General features: G+C 39.4%; 2 protein-coding genes across 9 annotated transcripts in view; one reads left to right on the top strand and one right to left on the bottom strand.

Moving 5' to 3' along the window:
* The window catches only part of crybb3 (crystallin, beta B3), a 783,391-nt gene that overhangs the window by 578,729 nt on the left and 177,459 nt on the right, over positions 1 to 27,203 (top strand). The gene's annotated exons all lie outside the window — the stretch shown is intronic.
* Positions 1 to 27,203, bottom strand: part of LOC137071536 (proteoglycan 4) — a 163,871-nt gene that overhangs the window by 111,843 nt on the left and 24,825 nt on the right. For 4 of the 7 annotated variants that reach the window (XM_067439636.1, XM_067439639.1, XM_067439637.1 and 1 more), the window contains exon 6: positions 8,375 to 12,182. In XM_067439636.1, the coding sequence (XP_067295737.1) occupies positions 8,375 to 11,373 (2,999 nt within the window). In that variant the 5' untranslated portion in view covers positions 11,374 to 12,182. Of the gene's footprint in view, positions 1 to 4,841; positions 4,944 to 8,374; positions 12,183 to 27,203 lie in introns of all 7 variants that reach the window. The other 3 variants (XR_010904442.1, XR_010904443.1, XM_067439638.1) reach the window with 2 other exon arrangements.

Below are 27,203 nucleotides of genomic sequence, written 5' to 3'. Positions count from 1 at the left end.
TGTCACTGGAGAGAGTGCTAAAGCTCCTCAGGGTGTATTTTTGGTGGGAAATTTGTTGAAATTATCATTCTTTCTAAATGTGATGTAAACTGTCCTGTGAAACAGACATGACTGAGTCTTTTGGGAAATAACAGTAAATACCACTTTACTTCTGTGGGACTAATGTGCAGCCCTGACTTAAATTAATTCATTATGATCAATGTATCGCTTAATATTGTAAAACTGTGGTAAATGCTTGAGTTTTAAATCTCAGTAGTAAACGACACAACAAACTGACACTTTTATCCAGCTTAGCTGCGATCTCGCTAGTTTCCAGTGATTTTTTTCTGATTCATTTTCTGATAAAACTTCCATTTGTTGGTGAAATGATTGGTTTGTGTGAAGTTGTTCCAGAAAGGCATGTCACAGGCAGGTTTTAGTGAAGCGCTGTGGAGCTTCTGGCCCAAAGTTGGAAACGCAGTGTGATTTTGGGCTCGATGCTACAGTTCTGAGGCTATTAGCCCAGCCCGGCCCGTTGTAAGCCCTGGCTTGCACTGGCCGACAATGGAAAAACATCTACTGTTGATATGTTTGGTTTTGGCAGAATAGATCGGCTACGCTTCTGCTACTGCAAAGCAATTAAGGGACTTGCTGCTGCCAATACATACATGACACGATGCTGTGAGCAAGTAAGACATGCTGCTGCTGTACAATCGAGCATACATGAATTACCCGTAGCAGATCTATACAGGTGGAGCTTGGGAAAGTGGAGGGTTTCTAAAAGCACTGCACTGCCACAGAAGCCTGACAAGCCAACCCACATCAAGATGTTTGTTCTGGAAACTCACCATTGACAGCTCAATCTGAGGGGCGGATAAACGGTTGTCTTTCAAACTCCCTCTGCACGGCGTGCACGCAATTGGATAGCGCTACAACCAACCAGAGCTAGATGAAAGATTAAACTTTCGGCGTATCTGGTCGGCAAAACTCAGAACACATCTTCCCTTCTTAAGAATGACTTCAGTGCCGTTCTTTGTTTTCTCAGAGAAAAGCTTAACTCCAAGTCTTCCAGAGTCGTGGTCAAAGCTGATTCGAAAGACCGCCGTTCGCCAGTTTCTGTGTTTACCAGTAGAAGAAGCACGCAAACGCAACTCGGCCGTCATTATTTTAAGCCCCGCCCACCGACTCTATAAACGATGTGATTGGCCCGACCAGAGTTTGGCGTTTACAGCTCAGAAGTGTATTGAGAGTTGTTAGACGACACTCACGGGCAGATTTAATTTGCTGTCGCTAGGGTGCGTCTAGATTTCTAGGCTACTGCCACAGCAAATGCTGACCAATTTTTTAAATCCTTTTGATTGGCTACAGATAAAGCAGGAGCCAATCAGCTGTGCCCTATAGAAAATGATGTGATTGAGTTAAGAATCTATAAGCCTGAACCATTTAGTGGGGTCACGGGACATGCTTCCTCATAAGATTAGTTTTTATTTATTTATTTTTATGCAAATGGTCTTTTGTAGCATCATCCACATGCAAAGTTGGTATGCAATAAAGTAATAAAGCCAATTACTTGTTTACATAGGATATATTATGTATTTTTAGATCATTTGCGCACTTAAAACATTATCAGTTTGACAGAATTTCACTTAAATAACTGTACTTAAACTTTTCTTATACTGAAAATCTGTCATCTCTTGTCTGAAAGCCAGTTTTTCCTAATATCTGTCATTATTAGCAGAACTCCTTTCACACCTCGGGACTGTTTAGTCAATAATTCACAAAGGTCTATACATAGTTACATAGTTCTTTTAATTGTTTAACTCTAGCATTTGTTACAAAGGATATACTTATAGGTAAGGCAATTGATGGCTCCTCATGTAACGATGAGTCAACAGAGTGGGGATCCAAATGCAATTTTAATTAATACAACAGTCCACAATCGAAGTCTAAAGTTCAGGCAAGATCGCAATCCATGTAGGCAGTCCAAACAAACACAACAAGGCAGGGAACGTAGGCAAAAGAACAATCCAGAAACAGGCGGTGATCAAAACCCAAGAGACAATAAACCAAGACAGAACGCTCAGAATTGTAGTGATTACACTTTACAAGACTTCGCAGTGAATAGCAGAGTGAACAAGGCTTATATAGACTGAGGTGATGAGGCTAATGGTACTCAGGTGTAAACAATAATGGCTGATGTGTCAGGGCAAAGGATTATGGGTAATGAAGTCCAGAGTGGGGACAAATATTGAGGTAGGGAGCCCTCTGGTGGCGATCAGAGGGAGCCCCCAGAGGCCTTATTTGTGACACCTCATTACCATATTTAAGCCAGTTAACTTTTTTACTTTATTTTATTTTTATCAATAGCCTTTTTAGACAAAAATCTGTTAACAGATTATCTATTATACATTCTACAACAAGTTAGTCAAAATGTAGCATAAATACAATATAATGTGATACATTCTGGTGGTCATGAGTATATGAAAAAAATTCTAATTTATGTTAGTGCAGGATTATGTTTTCTCCTCTTTTCATAAATCTTTTTAGTTTATGGTTTAGATCATGTTTGACTTTCTCCAAAGTGTTTTAAAGTTCTAAATAGGACTTAAATAGGTTGCATATTTAATCTTCAGCATCACAATAAGAACAGCTCGTGCACATCTTGTCGCACTTTTTTATTATAGTCTGAGCGTCACCAGTAGCGCGGGAAGGGGGGTGCTGTGGGGGCTGCAGCCCCCCTCGTTATAGCATCAGCCCCCAGGCTGTGGACTAAAATTATATTGTATTTAAAACATGAAATGAAATAAAATAAATTAAAATAGACTGACATAACATACTGTGTTTTAATGGGATTAAAATAATGGGCCGTGGATAAGATATAAACAAATTAATAATTATTTTAATAATTCCTCAGGAAGTGCTTTCGTCACCATGTCACCTCGCTCACTCTCGTTTGGTCATGGTTAGCAATAAGAAGCAGAAACGTATTTGTAGACTTTTTTTGAGTAACGTTACTACTAACACGGTTAAGAAAAGTAAAATTGGGAAATCTTCTCAAATAAAGTATGTAAACAACAACGACGCTGACCTTGACACCGAAACAAACTCTGTTCAGACATCCGCGAGGTTTGTGAGCTGGACGTTAACATGTAGCCTACTCTCACCAGTCTGCTGAGGTCGGGACACATGATATTTTACAAACGTGATTATGAATCATTATTTCTCCAAATATGCGCTGATGGACTTAAAGCCCTGGCAGATGCTGGATATTGTATGTAGCCTATGAAGACAAATAAAAAGAATGCTTTATGAGTGATGATTAACGTGTGTCTGTGTATGATCCATGGGCGTCGGAACCATTGTGTGTCGTGAGGACAAGACTCACCCACTTTTAAGGACCAATGATATATTGGACCCACTCACTTTTATCGTCACTAATTCAACACGTCTGTTTACTACCCCTAACCGAGAAAAAGGTATTAGGTGTTTGACTCTTTTTTTTCCCCACTTTCCTAATATTTTCTCAATTTTTATTGAAAATAAATGCCTTTCTGATATGTGATGTGAAAAGGGAGTAGAGCGAGTTCGGCAAAAGGCAGGGCAAATAACTCAGTGATTTCCGTAATTTTGTCTGGCGCAATCAATCGTTTAGTAAACTGCAGTATATTTGTATCTAACGTTACTCCAGCAAAAACAAATTCTGAGACCACCCACAGTTTTGCTTCCGACACCCATGGTATGATCGCGTTTTAACAAGTAATTAATTTTAAACAACAATAATCTGGGGCGGTGGGTCCGCCTGTGCTCTTTGACGGTAAAGGGGGGTTCTACTACAACACCTGTCTGGTCGCCACCGACAACATAATGACGTCACACATTTTCCGACCCAACTTTCAGCCCCCCCGGAATTAAACGGCTTCCAGCGCGCCTGAGCGTCACTTGTGCATAATATAAAAAAAAAGGATTAAAAATGGGATATCATTAAACTTCATGTACATGTAAAGGCGCGTCCCAAAACTTTTGCCAATAAAGTGTATGTATTGTACATATTATTTTTTCAAATGTATGATTCCTAATATAAAATAACTAATTTCAAGGTAGAATTCCTGTAAATATTGCTAAACCTGACATGGAAATAGAAAAACGATCTGTGGAAAAGAAGGACCAAGTAATACACTGTGTGTAATATCAACATTGAAAATGTGTGAAAATGTAATATCAACAATAATAGTTCAAGCTGTGTTTGGTCACAGATTACAAATGATTAAAAACACAGTTTGCTTTTCATTCTACCTTTTCTAAGACTCCTGATAGGCATTCTCAATGTTATTACAAAAATAGGAGTCACAAACAAAGCAAGCAAGTAATACTACGCAGCAATTACAAGCTAATTTTGCACATTATGTTTGAGCATTCTCAAAGGAAGAAGAAAGTGGTAATTTCAAGCCTTCATCAGCTATAACAAACAACTTGTGTGCATTATAGGGCACATGAAGCAAACTGCCTCAAATGATACACACTTTAATTAATACTTTCTAAGGCTTTTTCCACTATGAAAAAATGCTGGATTTACATTCTTTTGAAATTCAGAACTGGTGTTGAGTCAGGTGTCACGTTTTTAAATTCCGAAAGGGGGTAAACACTGCTTTTAACCTGGGTTTAGGAAGCCTTACTCCACTATAAATACTCATGCACTCACAGAAACTAATATGAGGAGCACATCAACGATAAACAGTTGAATCAATGGACAAGAAGCGGTTATAAATTCAGAGAATTTCCATAGCTTACATACTGTTACATGAAAAGATTAAATAAGCATGAAAACAAAATTGATCCTCTTAATTCTATCATCATTTACTCACCCTCATTTCATTCCAAATCTTTCTTTCCTCCAGGAAGCATAAAAGATGTTCTCCATGTTTTTGTTTTCCATATAACATGCAGGTGATTTTGCCTGTCAAGCTCTAAAGAGAAAAAAGTAGTCCGTGTGACTTTTATATGAAAGATTTTTAGTCTACTGAAGTCATATAAAAAGCTTTATGCATTGAAGATGTTTGAATTAAAGATTACTAAAAACCGTCCACTCCATCATACCTTTTAAATCATTTAAACATTTCCGCATATCCAACTTTGACAATTCAATCTGCGCATCACTTTTGAGACTAAGCAAATGATGACAGAATTTTTTTTTTTTTTGTGAACTAACCATTGAATTGTTGTTTGTACTTAAGTAAATTGCTACGGCATTTCTATTGATCTCCAAGTGAGTCTGATTGTGCATGTTTTGCACATACTGGTATGTTTAAATGTGACAGCATATTGATATCAGTCTCTGTTTGAGTTACATAGTCGTTCAATAAAAAAATATTAAAAAACAGAGATTCCCTCCGCTGTCCACAGTTATCTCCTGAGCACTGTCCCACTTCTGCATTCTGTAAATACCCTCGCAAAATCAAGAAAATGCCCATATGTAGGCCATAGTGTCTTCTGGAAACCTTCTCTTAAGCGAGTCACGTCTGAACCGGGGCAGAGCCGGTTGAGTGACTTTAGCTCTACTGTTCTAGTTGTGAGTTTCTGATATTCACTGTCATACATTTAGTGACCTACGGAGTCCTATAAGTCAATAAGACAAGTTAATTTTCTCTCCAAGCTTTATGTTACCCAGAGGAGTTCCTTCACTAGAGTACCAAAACGAATTGAAAAGTAGAAAACCTGTTGCTGTTCTGTAATAAACTTGGACGCAGTTCAGCTGGTCGAAATTACACAATTTGAGCCAACCACCAGGATGCAACGCTTAAAGTCGAAATTAAAATATTCAAAAGCCATTTACTTTCATAATTTGATTATTCAAAGGGAAAAAAAAGAAAAAGAGAAAAAATAGGACAGGACTTGATCCTATTTATCAGGAATTTATCAGATTGTGAAAATGCAACATAACAAAGGAGTCATGCAAATGGAGGAAAGAGACTGAAAATAAGAGAGCTTGGTGATGGCTGAAAAGGAAAGTTGTTTCAAAGGCAGATTAGTTATTGTTTTTTTCTTTGTATTAACATGCACCAAATAATTATGGTAATAAGTAAATATTTAGATTTCGTATTGGCTTGTTTACACCTGTATTAAGATGCACTTTGGTCGGTGGGATCACAAGCAGATGAGGGAGACACGTTCCCGTTTACACCTGCTGTTTTAATCCATCACTTTTATCCATGGGAGAGTAAATTTATCGGCTTTTTCAGATCTTTCAATCTAATGGACGAAGTAAGCTCATGCAGCCGAACGCTTTGAGTGTGTGTTAGAAATCGAGAATGGTGAGAGAACATTGTGCTTGGCATATTTTTCATTTTCAAACCAAACTTGGGTCTTGAGTTGACAGATGTTTAATTCTGCCTGGCTAGCGTGCTTCCCATAATGTTCACGCATTAGGTCAGTAGGAGGAGAGTAGACGGTCTTTTGTGGCTGTTATGAGCCATAGGAGAGTTTACACCATGAAAGCAATCCTGGCGAATATATTTTTGACTACCCCTGGAAGAGTTTGAAAGTGGACAGGCTCGAAACATTTTTGACCCCATTTACCCCTGTATTGAGCGTTGTCCACTTGTGATCTGATCGACCAAATCTTAATACCAGGTGTAAACATGCTCCTGGATCAATGTCCTTTGTTGCTTATGTAACAAAAAACGTATCAACCAATCGTTGTCTTCTGAATGTATAGGTAGCGTAGGGTTAGAATTATGATTGATCAGAATGTCATTCAGCAAAAGATGAGCAAACAACCCACAGACCACATAGCCTGGGTAATGTGCTCCATCAAGAAATTTAAAAACATAAATAATAATTATAATGATTCCAGTCCAAGGAATCTGTGGTGACTGTCAGTAGCTTCTGCAGAAGCAAGCAATGCCAACGCTTTGAAATAAAATGAATTTTAGATCATATTTGAAGAATAGGAAAATTACATGTTTCTGCCTCATGGCATGCAACTTTCTGCTGCAAAAAAGGGGGTAAAAAAAGAAAAAAGAAATGCTCCAAAATAAAATTTAAAACTCTATGCATGTTATTTTTCTACATACGAAACAAATAGCATGTAAAACATCAGCTTATACAAGATATAAATAAACAACAAAGATCAAGCCATTAAGTGCCAAAAAGAACACAGAGCCACTGTCTGAGATCTGAGTGCTTGGTTGGTCCATCATTAGTATGCCACAGACATGAATTTTTAAAGGATTTCAGCCTATTGCTTTTTATCTTGGAAATTGAATTTTTGCTCTAGAAGAATGCAATTGGTGGCGCTTTCCTTTCAGAAACTCACCCCATCAGTGAGTAACCCTACCTCATTACAGACACATGACATCAAAAAGTCTTAATATGCTTTTATGGTGCCATCATACCATAATTATGTACATTTCTTATTCAACTCATCAAAATAAACTTCCAGTTGTGTTTAAGCAGTGTCTGATAGGGCACAGCAGAGCTGAACTTTTTTTCATAGTTCATGGCCCGTGAACAGCTGATGGCTGATAATGAGGCTAAGGATTTTGTTTTGATTAATTTTGCAATAACGTGACAGATTTGCACATGCATACTAAGCATATCGCCAGTTATGCTGTTAAAATTATGTTAAAGATAATAATAAATGTTTGGCACACCCAAACAAATTTCTTTATGGCTTGTTCATTTTTGTTAATTCAGATGAACTACTCCAACATAATTCTTAAACATGTCTTGATTTAACTGTGTGCAATACATTTTAATTACTTAAAAATCCCTTTTTGTTGGTACTGCACTAACTTGTTTTGTTGGCCATAACTACATATATCCATGTTGGAATCTCCATGCACTCACACACACACAGACATGTTTAGTTTTTTCTTAATTTAATATAGTTGACAGACAATGCTTTCTTAATTTAATTAAGTTCATGGGACATTTTTATTTTGTGTGTGTAGAGCAGTAAAACAGAATTGACGTCTCACAAAGTAGAGTCTCTCAGAATGGCAAACACTCTGTCTCCTACTCCTACTTGAGACTTTTTAAAATAAAAGTTGCTGGCACATTTTTTTATAGTCTGGAAAGTCTTTCAGCTAGAAGACAAGCTAAAATGCTTTTCTTAGGAATACAATCATATCCCTCAGTTATGAACTTGATGAGTGGACAGATGGGAGGGTGGTTTAAAAAGCATCACAGATCTTACTGCTGGAACATGTTAATGACAATCAACACAGAATTATGGGCAAAAGCAGAGGGTTGGAACATTTTCCTGCTGTTTATGTCCCACTCATTTCCTCTCTCTACCAGCCAAAAAAAGAAAAGAATTTACCCAGTTGATTTTACCAACACAGTTTTTCTTCTTCCTGTCTTACCATGTTATTTCTTGACTCACTCGCTTACTCACCCGTCTCGCTCTGCCTCCTTCTTCTCCAGATCCTGAATGACGTCCAGTAAAACCTTGATGGTGTTCTGGCTGGTTTCCAACACCCCTTCCAGGCTGTGCAGCTGAGACTGCAGAGCCCCAATGTCGTACAGAGGGCCGTTTGGGCCAAACAGTTTCTCTTTTGCCTTTGCCAGGTCTAGCTTACACTTAGCCCCAGACATGAGCCCCCCCAGTAGCTCCTGCACCTGCCGCAGTGTGTCCGCTTGGCCCTCCGCTGGTCCAAGGGGGGCCTGGGGATTCGTCCCTGCAGCAGGAGGCAAGTGATTTGCATTGGACTGGGATTCTGGGCTGAGGATTGCCCGTCGGCTGCTTAAACAGGTGGGCCTCACTGTAGCTCTTGCCTTAGTTTTGGGAGGGATAGGAGGTGGGGTTTCACCTGCCTGTTGGTGAGTTCCTGCTTCAACATTTGGCTTCGCATCCCCAGTTTTCACTCTGCCCTTTTCAGCATTGTTGCTCTCAGCTTTGGGGACAGGAGGCTTGCGGGGCTGTCCTGGAGTCGAGGAGCCCTCTTTGCGGGGGGTGTAAGGTGGGGGAGGAGGAGGAGGTGGGGGAGGAAGCATGAACTCTCTCCTGTCTCGTCTGTCCTGAGTGCAGAAGAAGGCCTGAGGAGGAGAGGGGCTCACCCCAGTGTTAGAGTACAGCAGAGCAGTCTGTGGAGGGCAGGCATAAGGAGGTAAGGAATGCCTGAAATTAGCAGAGGGAAGCACAGTTTCCTGGGGTTTACTAGCATACATCATTGCCTCACGTGGACAGAGAATGGGTGACATATTTTGTGGAAATGATTTAGAGTGCGGTACTGTTTGATTTTGAGTTTTAAACTGTTGCAAGATCTGAGAGGGATTACTGCAAGACACTGCATTTTGCATACTAGAGTTGCAATGTGGCAATGCTTGAACTGAAATTGTACCTGGTGCAGGTTGTGTGGAAGGGCTGCAAATCAGAACTGGTATGGAAGGAGGCACATGGGTCGCCACGCTTTGCTGATCCAAAATGCAATGTACTGCAGTTTGTGCAATAGGTATGGTGTGTGCTGCAGCTGCAATGGGGCCTTTGAAGTGTGAGACAGGGTGTGGAGCGGTGGCACAGGTTGGCTCGGGGGGAAATGACATCAAATTGTGAGGGAGGGTTTGTGTAGGAATCTTATGAGATGCTGCATGTTGTGTTGGAGAACCAACGTTTGCTGGTTTGTCTTTGACAGAGTATGGTATAGACTGCACTGGAATTTTACAAGATGATGTGGGGTGAACAGGTGTTGGAGTGTGTTTAGCTGATATAGGAGATTGTACTGTCTGTAGGGTCGGGGTCCTAACCAATGGCTCATTCTGATTAGAATTCTCACAGCTTGGCACAGACTGAATAGGAGTTACAGGTTTTGTTGGAGATATCACAGCGTACACAGGTTGATTTGAGGTGTTACTGCATGCTATGGGTTGTGTTGGAGTCTTCTGGCATGGCCGTGTGGAACTGAACGTAGAGGCAACTGCAGGTGCTCCTTGAGAACAGGATGTTGTCTTGAGGACAGTATTGTTGGAGCATGGACTGGTTTCCTCCAGCGGCTGGCAACTGGGCCTGGATTGAGCAGGAGTTGTGGGATCTGTATATGAACCTGAAATGCATTGGGAATCAGGTATTGGGGGAGTCTTACAATTTGCCGTATTCTGAATAGCAGGTGTGAAACAACACCCTGTAGATTCAGTAGGAGACATGCATGATTGGCTTTGTGTGGTGTGAGTGGACATGACTTGTGCTGTGGTAGTGCACAAAGGCTCCAGTGTAGTGGGGGTCAAATTTATTTTCTCTGTAGCAGCCTGTAATGGGCAACATTGTGATGTTTCTTTGGGACATGTTGTTGTTGGCTGAAGAGGTGGTGTGGTGTGAGATGGACAAGATCCGTGATCGATCTCAGATGTATGCAATGAGGTTGTGTTGTCTGGGACATTTTGGGTTTTTGAAACACTGCTAGCTTCAATCTGTGCGGAAGATACACTACACTGCTTATTATGAACTGTGTTGCGTGTGGGGGAACGCTGTGGAGGCACGATATCTGATGAAGTTCTGTGTGCCACAGCTTTGGATGTGGGTTTCTTGGGCTGGTTAGTATGTTGATGGCTTCTGTGCACAGTTTTAGTTGGAGAAGTACAAGGAGGCTCATGTTTCCCAGGATCACTTGCTGCTCTGTTTAAGGATTTCCTCCTCCCTCTCCTTCTTGACTGTTTTTGTGGCGCAGGCGGAAATGGCTGGAGTTGTGTTGCTGTACCCACAGAGGCTGTCTGATTGTCCTCAGTTTTCTGGCACCTTGATTGCTCAGTGGGGTTACAATGTTGGACAGGACTCTCTTGTGATCTACAAGGTGGAATGTAGACCTTGGCTGTTAACTCATCCGAGGAGTCTTCGTCATCCCCGCCTCCCCCCAAGCTGTGACTGCGAGTCTGTGTGGCGGAGAGCGAGGGAGGCTTCTGCAAACTGGGAGAGGTTTGGATGGCTGTACTCCTGCATGGCTGAGTTGGCAGCGGCAGTGTGAGCGAACATGGATTCGTTGGGACCCAGCAACGTCTGGTAGGCCCAGGGGTAAGTGGGTGCGGTGGTGCTCTCTTCAGAAATGCTGTCACAGCTCCAATTGTCTTTTCCATGTCCCCCCGGACCGCTCCCACCAGCGAGGGCCCGTTTGTTAACTCTTTCTGCCAGTTTGGAACCTCTGTTGGACTCTTACTCCTCACCTTTTCAGTTCTATCCTTAGACTCCTCATCATCCTCCAAATCTTTAAAGCGTACCTGTTGCGTGCGGTTTCGTCTACGTTTAAGTCTGCTTTCAATATCTGGAGAGTTCCGGTTGAGGAGCACTGAGCGCACAGTCACGGTGGTGGGTGTCTTGTCTGGGTTGCCATTGCTGTGGCTGTGAACAGTTGGCAAATGGTTGGGCTCTTTGCTCACCATTTTATCCAAGAGTAGCTTATGGACCATAGATGTAAATACAAAATTGACTGTGTAGGTTTTGTTGTCTGCTTTCACAAGTCAGATGTGAATAAACAATTCATTAGATAAAAAAGTAGCACACAGTATATTTGACACTTGGCAAACTCTGAACATTATAAATGCTGCAGTAACAAAAAAATAAAATAAAATAGACCAGCCGATGGCAGCAGAGCATGTGACTGGTCCTTTCCTCAGGTCACATGACTGAGGGTTTCTGTTTTAAGTCTTTGTGGTAATGCTGTCAGAGAAGGTCCTGGTTTTGGCACGAAGAGTCTTTATAAGCAAGTGTCTTTATAAGCAAAAGAGGGACTGGGTGTATCCTGAGCTTCAGCCCCATTAGTCCACAGGGGCATTTAAATACTCAATGAGCAACCTTGGTGAAACTCTCTTTGTGTAAGTCCTGAAGAGCATGCAACTTTGGCAGGGTAGGCTTGCGAGTGTGTCACACAAGTCTGCATCATGGTTTCATAGCCAAAAGAAAAAATCTCACATCACATAGCTCCCACGGTGTACATCTGCAGCAGCAGTAACCATGCTTGTCCTAAAAACATCAAGGCAAATAAAATGTTAATAGGATACAGGCTGACCAGTAAAAGGATATCCAGACACCTTTAATGCCCTACTTTCCAACTCAAAGCTTGTGTGCACAGTCCTCTCTGGTGTAGCATATCTTGACAGACCAGGACTGGGCAATGCATCTCTTCAAGTTGACTTTATCTCTCACATTTGTCCTTGAGTTTCTTTGCTTGTGTCGTTCACCTCATCCTTTTCTTTTGACAGGGACAGAACTGGAACATCTGAGCAAGGTGGAAACACAGAAAAAGGACAGTAGGTTCAGTCCAAATTCAAGGTTTGTATTTCTGAATTATGTTTTACTTTGTCAAACACATACACACAATAAATTGGTTCTAGCCTAAAACCAAACCAGAGAAGTACCTATGAAGGATTCCCTAAACTGCCAGAAAAAAAGTTTAAGATTTCATAAGTTCCCTTCAATAATCAAGTCTTTGATCTCCTTCCTTTTTCTAGTGAGGCAGTCTACGAAACAAGAATACTTTAGGGTCAAATGTATGACAACAGTAGATATTGAGAGTACTTTTAGCTTGTCTGTAGCTTTGGGGCTGGTGTTTAACTCAGCGGTGTCCCAGAGGGGGTAGACCAAGAGATATTCAGGGGTACAGACTGACAACGCTAATTAACTTGGCTTGTCTTTAAGCAACCCCCCTGGCACATGGAGGCACAAGCATGACAGCTGATCGCCTCAGGGAATTCTGAACACACTCTATCACACTGTCACTGTTTCCAGGCACTGCATTCTGTCAGTGATCAGACAATCAGTCCGCTGAGTCATGAGAGGATGTTAAATGTCTGTGTATGTGTCTTATGGTACATGTATTTGCATCAGATGGGGAACCAGTCAGATTGAATCACAGCACAGAACATCTTACTCAACAAAACTACTAGCGTGTCACTTACAGCCCTCCACTATGATATCTTATGTATATGTCCTGTAGCAAAACAGAAGTAGCTTCAAATGCTAATGAGCCTATGGCCATTTATAGAAAGTAATAGCTTATTTCTGATTACTATAAGGTATATACAGTTCAGAATCATTCCTGTTATGCAGTATATTCTCATGCTACTGCAATATATAGTGTCTTAATCTAAGTATAACAATATTAAAAGAAGGACATCAGGTTGTTTTCTTTATTTACATCTTGTTTTTCTTGTCATTGTGTAAAATATAATTACTGAAGAAAGGCTGATAAACCTAGACTGGGTAAATCCAGCCTGATCTGCCGGCAATTTGATTTCGCCCTGCAACTTTTGCGGGAACCATTCACAGACTGGCTTATCCACCTGGTGCGCTACTGGCAGGTTTAACTCGATGACAGAACGAGAAATGATAGGTCGTTGCCCATTGATCACGCCTCTTGTGGTGTGATTGGTTGAAGGACTATTGCGTACAGAGTCATTTGAATTATGCTCGTTGATCACGCCTCTTGTACAGTAGAAAATACAGAGCAATATTTTAACCACTGTCATTGTTGGCCCTTATATACGTTGAAAAGAATTCTTGCAAAGAAAAATCATGTTTACTTAGATTTAGCAGTTCAATTAAATATTGTGTCAAGAAACAGATGTGCCTAATATTAGTTTGGGTTTATTCATCACACTGAAATGAAGGTCAAGTTGAGCACAATGCATTTTTGCATACAGTGTGCTCTGCATAATTTGGCACAAGTAGTCGGCCATTCGAGTATTCATGCGTTCAGAAAATATGTGCACAGTATACATACTACTATATTATTCTAAACATAACAGAGTAACAAACAAAACCTAAAAAACAGAAAGACAACAAAGCAGTGCAAAAACAAAAGAACCATTTGCATGCCAAAACACACATTCAATGTTCAGGTCAAGCTAAATGTATTTCAATAGTGCTTTCACAACACAAGGTTAAAGAAGATTTACAGACAATCATGATGTTAATGTTTATTATATCCTAATATCTTCATGGCTTATAGTGTCCTTCTTACTTACATTCAAATAATGCCAAAGGTCCTTGAGCACAGAGTTTCACAGGAAAAGGTATACAGCGCAAACTACCCCCTCACACCTTTAGTTTTATGTAGGTAATCAAGCTATCATTGATTGCCTCTCACTCAGCTAAACTATGGGTTCCTCTTGAAATCTCTAACTGCAGCTCTTCAGGTTCAACCACTGCTGGAACCTCAGACAAAAGGCCAAACATGCTCCATTATTAACCTGTTATCTCCATGTAGCCCAAAGATCAATCCGGCTGGGTACAGCTTAGCAATTGTAAAGTAATATAGCTCGATAATTGGGGGCTTGTACAGAAAAGAAAGAACAGAATAAACGAACAACAGCTGCAATGTCAAATTAGGTGAATGCATCAACTTTGTTCAATTGAATGCTTTTAAATGTGTAATTGATCTCAAATTTTAACGTCAGCAACTCTAATTTAAAAAGGTTTAACAGTCTAAAAATGTATTATGTGACAATCAGCATGTTATAGAACTGACCCAAGTGCCTTCCAAATGTTTTTAATAAAATTAATTGTATGTATTTTTGTGAGCGGATGCGTTATTGCATTAGTTGTGTAGCAGCAAACTCCAGATCTCAAAGAGATTTCCTTAAAATATCTGTCATTAAACTCCTCACACTCTGGAAGAGAAAACTGATTACAAAAGACTATTCACACTACAAGTTCACACTTGTAGTTCGGTTAGATTGGTTTGTTTGGTCCGGACCAATAATATACGGTCCCAACCTGATTGGTCGGCTTATATGACGTATATTTCACGACAAAGCTTGCTTACCGAACATTCAAAACAATGCTGTGTGCTGGATTAAACGTGATCATTTTATGCGTGTACATATGGCATTATTTTTACCAGCTGAGAACTCACGAAGAGCGCATAAAATGTTCAAAACATTCAAAACAGCACCAGGATTCCTTCCGTTGTATGCCGAAACAAAGATCTGCTGCAAAAGAGACGGCAGTTCCGTCGTCTGTACCGACTAAAGGGCAACAATGGGTCCTTTGATGAAAAGAACCAGGTGTGCGTTTTTTTTAGCATTTTCGAAACATGCTCGTTGGACCAAATATTGATAAGGCACTTCCTCGTAGCTCCATGTTTGCCCTCTAACGTTAACTTAACTTATTTTGGATGCACCGATCTTTCCGCGTCGTCAAATCAGTTGACTTTTAGCGTTGCTATATTTCAATATTTCAATCGAACCGCACCAGAGTTCGTTTGGAAGCGGGCCGAGACCCATCTTTTTAGCGGTCTCAGTCTGCTTGTTTGGTGCGCACCAGGGTTCGGATGGCAGCGTTCACATATGTTCAAATGAACCGCACTATACGAGAAATTGCACCAGGGTTCGTTTTAATCGAACCAAACATGACAAGTGTGAACGCACCCTAAAGCTATAGCACCCTTTGCAGCAATACTGAGATTTCAACACATTTTGAAATGCAATGATGCTTGAAATCAAGCTTCATTCACATACTTGCTTAAATTGGTCATGAATTGAGAAATCAAATTTCCCTTGATCTTTTGACAGTTTTAAAATTCAAAACTTCCTCGTTGGTCCAAAAAGCTTGTATTGAAACCAAGCTCCGAAAACCACTCGTTTCGGATTTTGTCACATTATGACGTAATAGTGTGGCGAAAGACTGCCTCTACAGAATCAGATCAACGCCTAATTCTACATCATTGCACCGTTGGCCCCGCCCACTCATGCATTAGTGAGATAACGAGGAGAGAAGAGCGATACAGGCTCACTGGACTAAAAATAACATTACCTTCCAAAAGATCCTAAGCAATTATTTATTTTTCAACTATGTGAGTGTCTCAGTAGAGCATTATTTGGTTGTTCAGTCATTTCACTGTGGATTCTTTGTCGCAATTTCTGCGAAGGCTTTGCAAATAGACTTTTACTGTGAGATATGGATCGTAACCATGTTACTTCTAATGCCTAATTTGTCATCAGTGATTTCTGATATGTATTGATTCATGTACAGTCAGACGTTCTTTGTCTCGTCAATAAATCAAGTCAATCTCACATACTCAACAGACATGCCTGTCATCAGCTACAATGCTCATGCGACGGGAGTAGATCCAAATATAATGCTATAATCAACACTGTTCACGATTAGTTAATCTTGAGGGATGGAATAGTAAAAACATAGTAAAAGTTTTCAAGCAAGTTTCACATGTAATACTAATTTCATATGCAAATTTGTTAGTCAATCACAGCAGTGGGCATTTACACTTAAAGGGTTAGTTCACCCAAAAATGAAATTGATGTCATTACTGGTCCAAAGATAACAAAAACTACGACTTTATTCAGCAGTCTTCTCTTCCGCGTTTGTGTCCAAACCTCTAATAAAGATTCAAACGGATTGATTCATGATTCGGATCACCAATGTCACGTGATTTCAGCAGTTTGGCAGTTTGACACGCGATCTGAATCATGAATCAATCCGCTGATTCATGAGCATTTGAATCTTTCAGGCTTTAGGCTTGTTACTTATTAAAGCAATAAGCGATGTTTTGATTATCGTTCTAAATCTGATCTGATCTGTCGTTGATAAAAAGTAGCTTTTTTATGAAACTTACCCACATTAAAATGTTGATAAAAAAAGTATGCATGAAGCTAGAATAAAATGAGTTTTGTTCTTTTGATATATTGCATGTTCAGATATCGATACGAAACAAAATATTCTGGGGGCCATGACATTTTTGTGAAAAATTATCAAAATGCTGGTGGTGGCTGGCAACTTTTTTTTCTGTTTTTTTTTTTCTTCTTCTTTTTTACGCTGGTGGGGAAAGAGTTAAGTACAGGGGTTTCATCCAACGGTTTTGAACGCAGCTCATACAACAACAATTTAAATGTGGTCTGTTCTATAAAAGCCAGACGCAAGACGAGTCTTCGGTCTCGACTGAACTCGGTAAAAGAGCGTTGCCTTCTTTAGTTGCTGCCTTCTTTTTTATGTAGTTCTGCTTTGCTTCTGCAAATGATGAAATGTTACGTTCAGTTCAATGCCAGTGGCAGATTCGTGCCCTCTACGAAAGTTCAAATGCTCCCCTGTGTGATTCATCCTGGTGCAGAAGCCGGATTGAGAAATGTTCTTTTGCATGTCGGGTAAATAATGCTTGCTGTTATGCATTTAGTTTAGTCACATTACAATACACTGAACAAGCTTTACACTTCCATCAAAACCATTTAGTAGTAGTTCACTGCAACCACAAAAAAAATTAGGCAGTGTTTCATGTGGGTGTATTAGCATTTATAATGTACTCACTCTGTGTAAATAAGTTATGAATACATTTGAATATGTATTTGCAGCTTTTACTCCCATGCTTTGTGACAGCTCCACTGAGCCGCACACCTGGACACATTAACTGTTGCCAGCCACACGCAAGGTCAATTAAGGGCAAAATTACAGCCAAATATTGCATCACTTGATAAAATTAATTGTTTTTCATTTCACTCCCCAAATTAGGCAGGCGGAATTTCTGTGGAGATGAGAAATGAGAGATTACAGGAAGGTTAAAACTCTGAACGTAAGAATGAAGAGCAGAATAGATTTCTTGCTGTCCCTTTGCTCTCCTGGAACTGCCCTCAATTATCCTGCAAGTCTGGAAGTTGTTCCCCAGAAGAGAAGTCAATTATTTAATGAAGCCCTAAATTGGATGAATCATTTGCATAGCCAGAACATTTAATTAGGAAACACTTCGTTGTTCTAGCCTGTTTTGAGAAGAAGTGTGGGATTCGGAATTAAAATTCAGAGGGCAGGTATAATCGTGGGACTGTGGTCAACTGGGAGCACAGTGTTTGCTGTTCATCATTGTTCATTCATAAAGGACAAAAAGAGGGGTGTTCTTTAATGATGCCTTCGCTTTGAGATTTCATCAAATAAGCTTTTTACTAATAAGTAAAAGTGATTTGCACCAAATTTTTAATTATTTTACTTCAAAGAAAGGTTAGATTTTTGTGAATTTTTAACGTAAAAGATCAAAAGGATAAACAATGCAGATTTATATTTTTTACTGCCATATTTGATCGTAAATTTGCCTGGGGTGCCAACGATTGTGACCTCCCCTGTGGGTCCGTAAGAGATGTGCGTGTAAACCTCACTCTCCAGGCCTCAAGTGGTGAGCTAGCCTCCTTGTCCCGTGCCTAAAACCTTCTTGGAGCAGGGCGGTTAGGACCGGTAACAGATGCCCACATCTATATGGCATCCCATAACACTTAAATTCTGGCTATAGATGCTCTCATATTAATCCTAACATTTTAAGATCCCAATTCCATGAAATGACAGACGTCCTATGTTAATAACTGTAATTCAAACATCATTTAGAAAACCAATCCCATGCAAATAGCTGTTCTGTCACAAACCGTCAGATGGGTACATTTCAAATGAAATTTCAAATCCCATGTCAGCCCTAAGTAAGTGAGAGCTGAGACAGCATATGTTGCTGTCTTCCTACGTAAAGCCAGACGCTCTCGGACAGCTTTATTAAGAAAGAAGCGAGACAGTCAAGCGATCTTGTCAGGGCTGTCTCAGAGTAGGTCGCTGAATCCAGCCATGTCTTAGGAACATATGAAGCTACATTGCACATTTATTTTGGGAAAGGACGGCTTGGAGGGTCTGTCTTCTTAATTTAGGTGCTTCTTTCTTAATTTATATATTTATTTACCTGCTTTTATCCCTCCAGGAAACATCTTTTTCATGGTAACACCCCCGTTGGTCACGGAGAAGGCTTGATTATTAGGATTACTGATGATTACTGTGATGCTCGACAGGGGTTTGGGAGGAGAGCTACAGCCTTCGGGCGCTTGTGTTCAACTACCACAGCCTCCTCATCCTCATCTTCCTCCTGTGGCGCATCACGGCACTGACGTGATTGGCCGTGACACGCAGAGGCCTCTGGATGTGATGTGAATCAACAGAGCACCCGCGACGGAGCAGGAAACGCTGCCGAATGTCTCAGCATACGGCATCGACAAAGAAAGACTGTTTTCTCTGAGGAGTGCATCCATGAAGAAAATCATCTGCATTTCATTTAAACAGCATATATGCAGTACTGGTCAAATGTCTGGGAACATTACTATTTTTAATGTTTCGCTAAATTCTCTTATGCTCATCAAGCCTGCATGCATTTATTTGATTTAAAAATACAGAAAAATATGTAATATTATTACAGTTTAAAACAATGTGGCTGCTTAATAATTTTTATAACCTGTGATATTTTCTTATTTTTCTGCATTTTTTTTAGAATATTTTTGTAACAATATACGGTAACACTATTTTACAGTGTCCTTGTTACATATGTTATGTGCACTACCATAGTAATAACAGAAAATAGTGCATAATTACATGCAACTGAATCATAACCAAACCCCAACCCTAACCCTATAGTACATGTAGTTAATTAAAATTACTCAGTACTTAAAGGGGGGGTGAAACACTCAGTTTCAGTCAATCTCATGTCAATCTTGAGTACCTATAGAGTAGTATTGCATCATTCATATCTCCGAAATGTCTTTAGTTTTATTATATTTGTAAAAGAAATATGGGCTGTACCGAGTCTTTCCGGAAAAAAACCGAGCGCCTGGAGGCGTATCGAGTGGGTGGAGCTAAAGAATGACGAATGCGCAAAGCGGTGACGTCCTCAAGCGTGGAGAAACCCTTGCTATCGATCTCAGCTAATAGATATATGATCCATTGATCCAGAATCTAATTCGGAGGCTGAAATAGAAACAGCAACAGCAGGACGTCCGTCTCTGTGGTATGTACTGTATTTAGTGGCCTGTCAACATTTGTCTTTACTCTCAGTTTATGAGGACATGATTCGGTTTATGAACTATTGTATGCGACCAAACCTTAGTAGCAAGCAAAACGGTTTTGCACGTCAGACTAGTGTAACGTTATATAACAGCAATGAAGTCCGTTAGCGCATTCGAATGACGAAGCACGCGATCGTGTCGTTTACTAATGTTTACCTACGCGACGATAAGCAACAGCACAGACATTTGAAGCAGTTTTACTCACTCACCTCATTTCCTCTCTCCCTCTAGTCACGCGCGCGCGCACCCTACCGGGAGAAGACCCCGGGCATTTCACCCCCCCCCCCCCCTTTAATATATAATTACACTCTTACAATGACACTGTAAAAGAAAGTGTAACCCAATATGCACTACCATTCAAAAGTATTTGTTTCTTTTTTTAAAGAAATTAATACTTTTAATCAGCAAGGATGAGTTAAAAATATTTTTTAAAGTGATAGTAAAGATTTATACTGTTAGAAAAGATTTCAATTTTGAATAAATGCGGTTCTTTTTTACTTTTTACTCAATGAATCCTGAATAAAGTACCACAGGCTCCAAAAAAATATTGCAGCACAATTGTTTACATAATTGATAATAACTCTTATAATAAGTATCAAATCAGCATATTGAATGATTTGTGAAGGATCATGTGACACTAAAGACTGGAGTAATGATCCCTAAAATTTAGATTTAAAGTATATTAAAATGGAAAAACATTATTTAAAATGGTAATAATATATCACAATATTATTGTATTTACTGTATTTTTGATCAAAACACACACACACACACACACACACACACATATATATACAAGCATGCCAAAATCACAACTTTTTCTAAACTATCTCCGTCGGTTAAAGGTTCAGAAGCAGGCTGCATGTTTTTGCCTCCTTGCATTTTTCAGAGGCGTTCTCCCTGAGGATGCCACATAAACTCATGTTTCAGACATACTTTGTGATTTTAATCCTGTCTAAATCAAACAAGTTTTTTCTCACACAAAAACTAAAAGTTCTCACAAATTACCTTCTGTTATGGGCTCCTCTGAGAAATCTAATCCTGTCCGGATAGAAATGATGCTGGTATATTATTTTATTCTTTTCACAGTGCTTATAATTTATTTTGACCTTCATTGAATACTGTAGCTAAATATATTGTTGCACTGCCTTATGCTCTTATGGATAGAGACATTTGAGTCAGTTTTCTGGGTAAAATAACACTTTGGGGTCAGTAAAAAATAAAAAACCTAAGAAGTGTGATTATGACTGTTGCTGAGAGTTTAATATCAATATACAGGTGAAAAGTCTTCTGTAATTCTTCTGTAAATGGATGGACTAATTAAGTATGAAGTATGAAGTAGGAAAACTTCCAGCACGATTCAATTTAAATTAACTTAACGACTGCAAATGACTATTTGCAACGGTGTCAGTTTTTTATCAGCCTGTGGCGTTTATTATAGAAAGGCCTTTGAATGGTCGGTAATAGTACATTTTGTATATTATATAATATTATATATAATAATTGTAAGTATTAATGGTGTTTTTAACCTGGAAAGCACGTAAACATCAAATACAACTGAAACTGGAATTTACATCAGATTAAAAAATAAATAAAAAAAACAGAGAAGAAGCGCACCACTGCAACAAAGCTGTGTTGTTCTTTTAAGCTAACATTGTTAACTCATTGAGCCCACCTACACTGCGTGGGTGCACAGCAAACTCTCTAAAGCACCTCGTCTCTAAAGTACTAATGAAAAATAACTTTATCATCAGAGTTTATGATATATGATACACCTGTGCATCTTGTTCCCTCATTAGCATCATAAGCGCTGATGCTCGGGCTCCCTTACGTACTTATTCAGCTATGCAGATAATTCCACATTATTAGGTGAGGGAGAACACAACACACTCTGGTGTTTGGAGCAGAGGATCGGATCATAACCTGCTGTCTCAGGCTGATTCTGCTGCCCAGAGCCAAGCATCCTTGAGGTCTTGTAAAGATATGAGTGTTTGTTCTTGTTGAATCTGATTCTGTTCTATTCTATCCGGTCTCTTGTGGAGAAAAACACTGTGCCGCTGCATTCGGGTTTCCTTTTTCAGTTCCATTTCAATTTTAGGTGCTTTGGTGGAATGATAAAACTGCACAATACTGCCTAAGCTGCATGTGAACAATGATTAAAAGGTGCAAAATATTAAATTAAATAAACAGGTATGGTTCATTTATTAAGCCCGTTTCACTACAGTGTCTACAAATAATAATAAAAATGAAAAAAAGAGACAAAGATCAATAATAAGACAACAAAAAAAAAACAGAAAACAACTTCAAAGAAAAGATAAAAACAAAATAAAGCAATTCAAATAAAATAAACAATACTAAAAATAATAAAATACAGTAAAAAAGTAAACAAAACTAAAAAATATATAAAATAAAATACAATATAATAATAAAAATAAACTAAACAAAAAATGAAAAAACCTAATAGCACACCTCTACACAAAACTCATTCACAAATGGTGTGGGACAAGTTAAGGGCTTTAAAGGTTACGAAAATCGACCAACCTTTATTATGAGTTTTGGCAAGCGATACTAATAACTAAAAAAAAAACGGAAAATAACAATGATACAGAGAACAAGTAATATTAAAAATGTCTACACTATATTTTTGTAAATAAAAAAAAAATATATATATATATATATATATATATATATATATATATATATATATATATATATATATATATATATATATATATATATATATATATATAGTATATTTCCCAATTGTTCTGCTTGCAAATAGTATATTTTCTTAGAATGCAGATACTTTGGAATGATAAATAAATTACATACAGATAAAACTAAATAACAAATGATAACTGAGCTTACTTAGCAGCAATTAATTAATTTAACAAAGAAGAATAAAGAAAGGAAGTAACATTAATTAAACAATAGTAGTTACGAATAAAGCTAAGATAAAAATAAGAAGTGAAGGTCAGTAAAGTGATATAGAAAAATCACTCACTGTCTCCTTTTCTGTCTTTTATTTCCATAATTTATGTTGCTTTCCATCTCTTTTGTACTCCCTCACTCTCTTTCCTCTAGCACTCCCAACCAAATGCTTTCTTTTCTACTCACATATTCCCATCTCTCTGCCTCTCTCTCTCTCTCTCTCTCTCTCTCTCTCTCTCTCTCTCTCTCTCTCTCTCTCTCTCTCTCTCTCTCTCTCTCTCTCAGTCTGTGTGGACAGAGATTTACAGTGACAGTTTAATGAATCCAGCATTTCTTAATGCTCAGTGTGTCCTAGTGGCAGGAACGCTGACCCCCCTCAACCCCCTTCAGTCTTCCACGTGCATATTGCATTTCATACGCACTTGGGCTGGGACGCATCTAAATGAATCATAACTCAAACATATCACTGTTATTAAAGACTTCACAAGCATCCCCCGAGCTCTTTGAGCCAGTAATGCTCAATAATCGTGAAGCTTTTAACTGTAAGTCGTAGCTAAATTGCCTTCCATACAAAAACAGTACCCAAAAAATCTGGAGACTCCTCACATGGCACACAAAATATTGCAAGTTGGACTGAATCAGGCATAACATTATCACCACATTCCTAATATTGTGTTGGTCCATGATTATCCTTCACATCGTGCATCCTGGGGCCATGTGTTCCTCAGGTAAGCGACACACACGCACCCGACCATCCACGTGATGTAAAAGAAAACGTGATTCATCAGAACAGGCCCCCTTCTTCCATTGCTCCGTGGTCTAGTTGCTCACGTGCCACTGTTGCCGTTTTCGTGGAAAGGGGTAAGCATGAGCTCCCTGACTGGACTGCAGCAATGCAGCCCCATATAAAACAAACTGCGATGCACTGTGGATTCTGACACCTTTCTATCAGAACCAGCATTAACTTCTTGAGCAATTTCAGCTACAGTATCTCGTCTGTTCGATCGGACCAGCCTTTGCACCCCACGTGCATCAATGAGCCTTGGCCGCCCATAACCCTGTCCCTTCATTGGACCACTTTTGATATATATACATATTTCATTATTTAAATATTGAAGCTGTAAATATGGTAACAATTTGTGTGGGCTAGACTTAATATATATAGCATCTCAAAGTTTATATGAATGTATATGATTAATAATGACATTAAAGTTGAGATTAGATACAATATAAAGATGGCATTATTTATAATGAATGATACGTTTGGGATCAGTGCAAAAACAGCTTCACATTAAGTTGATTTGAGGTAATACATTATAAATATGACTGTCTAAACCATTTCTGCACTAGATGAGAGCATCACACAATGATATACCAAAACAAAATTACTCCCATTACAATTAATGAAGCTGTCTACAACACCGCACATTATGGCACAAATATAACAGGGTATAAACTGTACCGTCACTCTACCGTCCAGCTCTAATCGATAGTGTATGTCTATAGGATGTGGGAAAAGAGCCAAGAAGCTCTGTGAAGAGAAAAAGTTTGAGTCCTCATTGAGGTTGGCATTGATGCATCCACACCGGGGTTCAACAAAGACAGGAGTGCATTTCAGTTTCTGCAGATGCTATTCACCAAACACATCTAATATTCAGTGTTAAAATGCTCAGTTAATACTGCATTACAGTCACTCATTCATGGAGACAGCTTTGAATTGTGTCTGGCAAGGGAGGGCGCACGCTGCAGATAGAATTGTTATGTAAAAGTGTGTCAGATTGGATTGGTGAAGCATGGCTAACTTTATTGGACAAGACTGTGCAAGCAGAGAGACGGGGAGAAAGGTAGACACAGCGAGATATATTTAGAGAGACGCCGAAGTGAAGCGAGACAGGAGAGAAAGAGAAGACAGCGGGGGGAAAGGGGAAACACCCCACGCCGCGGTAAAGACGCCATGCTTAGAGTTTAGTGAAGTGGCAAATCGTGTAAGACTCTTTTGTTTTTATTGTTTGTATGCTTTTAAACTACATCAGGGACCAAAACAGAATCTTTTTCACTTTTGCAAAAATAAAGACTCCAAAAAGTTAGATGTAACAGGGTTGGAATGAAACAGTGTTACGTACTTCCTCATATCCCTTCCCTTTTGTTTGACCAATGGTAGACAAGGAGAGAGTAGAGAGGAGACATAAATGACAACCTCTCTCAACTGTGTACTTGTGACCAGATCACCAGAAAAAAGATATGAATCCCAGGACCATTTCAAACTTCAGAACTCATTTATAAATGGTTCTTTGCAATGATTTTGCAGTCACAACACTAAGTCACCTTACAGCCACAACCTTTACTAATGAGACACGATTCCGCAATCTCTCTGATTAATTGAAAAGGTAATCAGTGTTAAATTTTTAACCCGGTGCTCAAGGCAAACGTCTTGCCATTGTATTGCATTTCATTTATTGCCCAAGAAAGCAATATCACAGTCGAAACTGCTGATTCAAACGGCGGACACTTGGCTTGAATGAAATCTTGAATTTAGATTTGTTTTGAGACGAACAAAAGCTCTCCCGAGAGCTGCCAAAGATGATGTACAATCTGCTAAAACTTTCACAGTCACTGAGATGGTTCTTATGACAATGAGATCTTATTATCTATATGCTAAATAATTCTGCAGAGAAACCACCTCTGCCAGCTTTAACTCTACAGCACAAAGAAACTCTTACCAACACCTACTCACACTCATGAGTGAGAGCGAATTTGCATAACAAAGGCCTTGGAAATGGGGAAAGCTAGAAAAATGAAGAAGTAAGAAACATACGCGCCTCATAGTGACTAGGGCGGTTGCGTTTAATGCTGTAAAGATGCTGGAAGCACTAATCAAACTTTTTTGTTTGTTTACCTGATTATTTTGCTTTTCTGCGGAACTAAAAGACATCAACATGAATCAAATGTGTCCATCATGACTGAGAAAAAAAGAGGATTTGGTCACAAAGTGTCACATTTCAAAGAACCTCATTACCCAAGTATTTTTGGAAGCTTCTCTTTTCATTTCATTAGAATCGCTCGTCTTGCCAGCATGAGCAGCAGATGCCATCGGTGTGACCCAGCCGAGGAGATGATGCGAAAAGGCTTAAAGAAATGCTCTGGGTTCAGTACAACCGAGTATATTGACAGCATCTATGCTCATGTTTACAGTATCAGCTTTACATTTGAAATCAATGCTGTAAGGCATTACAGACGGTTTAAAGATCCTGTAAAATAGCTTAACGTCACCATGAAATCCTGTCGACTCTACTGAACGTTCAAAAGTTTAGATTCAATATGAGTGCATTAAGGGTATGTTTACATGACGACGATGTACTATAATTGGAAATGTTGTTCCTTTGAGTTTTTAGCATACGGGCGACAACATTTTCAAAATGATCCCCATTCATGCAGATCCGCAAAAAAGACTAAAAACATTGCATGAAGGTATCACTTTGTAAAGAAACACTACATGCCCATAATAATAATAATAATAATAATTGTTACATTTATATAGCGCTTTTCTGGATGGAAGGGGGGAATTTCCTCAACCACAACCAATGTGCAGCACTAGATGATGCGACGGCAGCCATAATGCGCCAAAACGCTCACTACACACACCAGTGGATTGGTGGAGAGGAGACCATGCGATGAAGCCAATCAGTGTATGGGGATGCTTAGAAGGCCATGATGACAGAGGCCAATTTGGCCAGGATGTGTGGGGTTACACCCCTAATCTTTTTCTGAAGGACATCTTGGGATTTTTAATGACCACAGAGAGTCGGGACCTCTGTTTAACATCTCATCTGAAGGACGGTGCTTGCTGCAGTATGACACTAGGGTGTTGGACCCACACAGACCACAGGGTGAGCGCCCCCTGCTGGCCTCACTAACACCAAGCAACCAGGTTTTCCCAGATGATCTCCCATCCAGGTACTGACCAGGCTCAGCCCTGGTTAGCTTCAGGGGGAACCCAGTCTTGGGCTGTAGGGTGATATGCCTGCTGGTATGGTTCATCATATAGAATGAACATGTAACACATATGCGCATGACATCTACATTTCCCCTCATTTTCAAAAAACTTGCACTTAGAATCCATTTTCAAAAGTTGTGTTTTCAGGCCCAAAAACACTGTTGTCATGTAAATGAACACAAAACGTTTTACGTTTTTAGTTGAAAATGGTGTCATGAAAAACAGCCCCAAAACTGACAGTGAAGACTTAAGGCCTATAATTAAAGGTGGGGTAAGTGTCATTTCAACCGTTTTACAAAACGGACTCCGGCCGAGTCCAATAAAAAAGGTGTAGCCAATCAGCAGGTAAGGGGCGTGTCTACTAATGATGGTGAGAAGAAAGGCTCAGTGCACGTCATTATTCAATACACACGACGGACATTAGAGAACATATATGCTGGCCTTTGCTTGAATATGATTGTGTGTCACGTTTGCTTGTTGTTGTTTTTTTTATTAGCGATAAAAAGGC

The sequence above is a fragment of the Pseudorasbora parva genome, chromosome 3 (assembly GCF_024679245.1).
Source record: "Pseudorasbora parva isolate DD20220531a chromosome 3, ASM2467924v1, whole genome shotgun sequence".
NCBI lineage: Eukaryota > Metazoa > Chordata > Actinopteri > Cypriniformes > Gobionidae > Pseudorasbora > Pseudorasbora parva.
The sequence above is the reverse complement of the archived record's forward strand: the minus strand, read 5'-3'. Positions and strand labels throughout refer to the sequence as shown.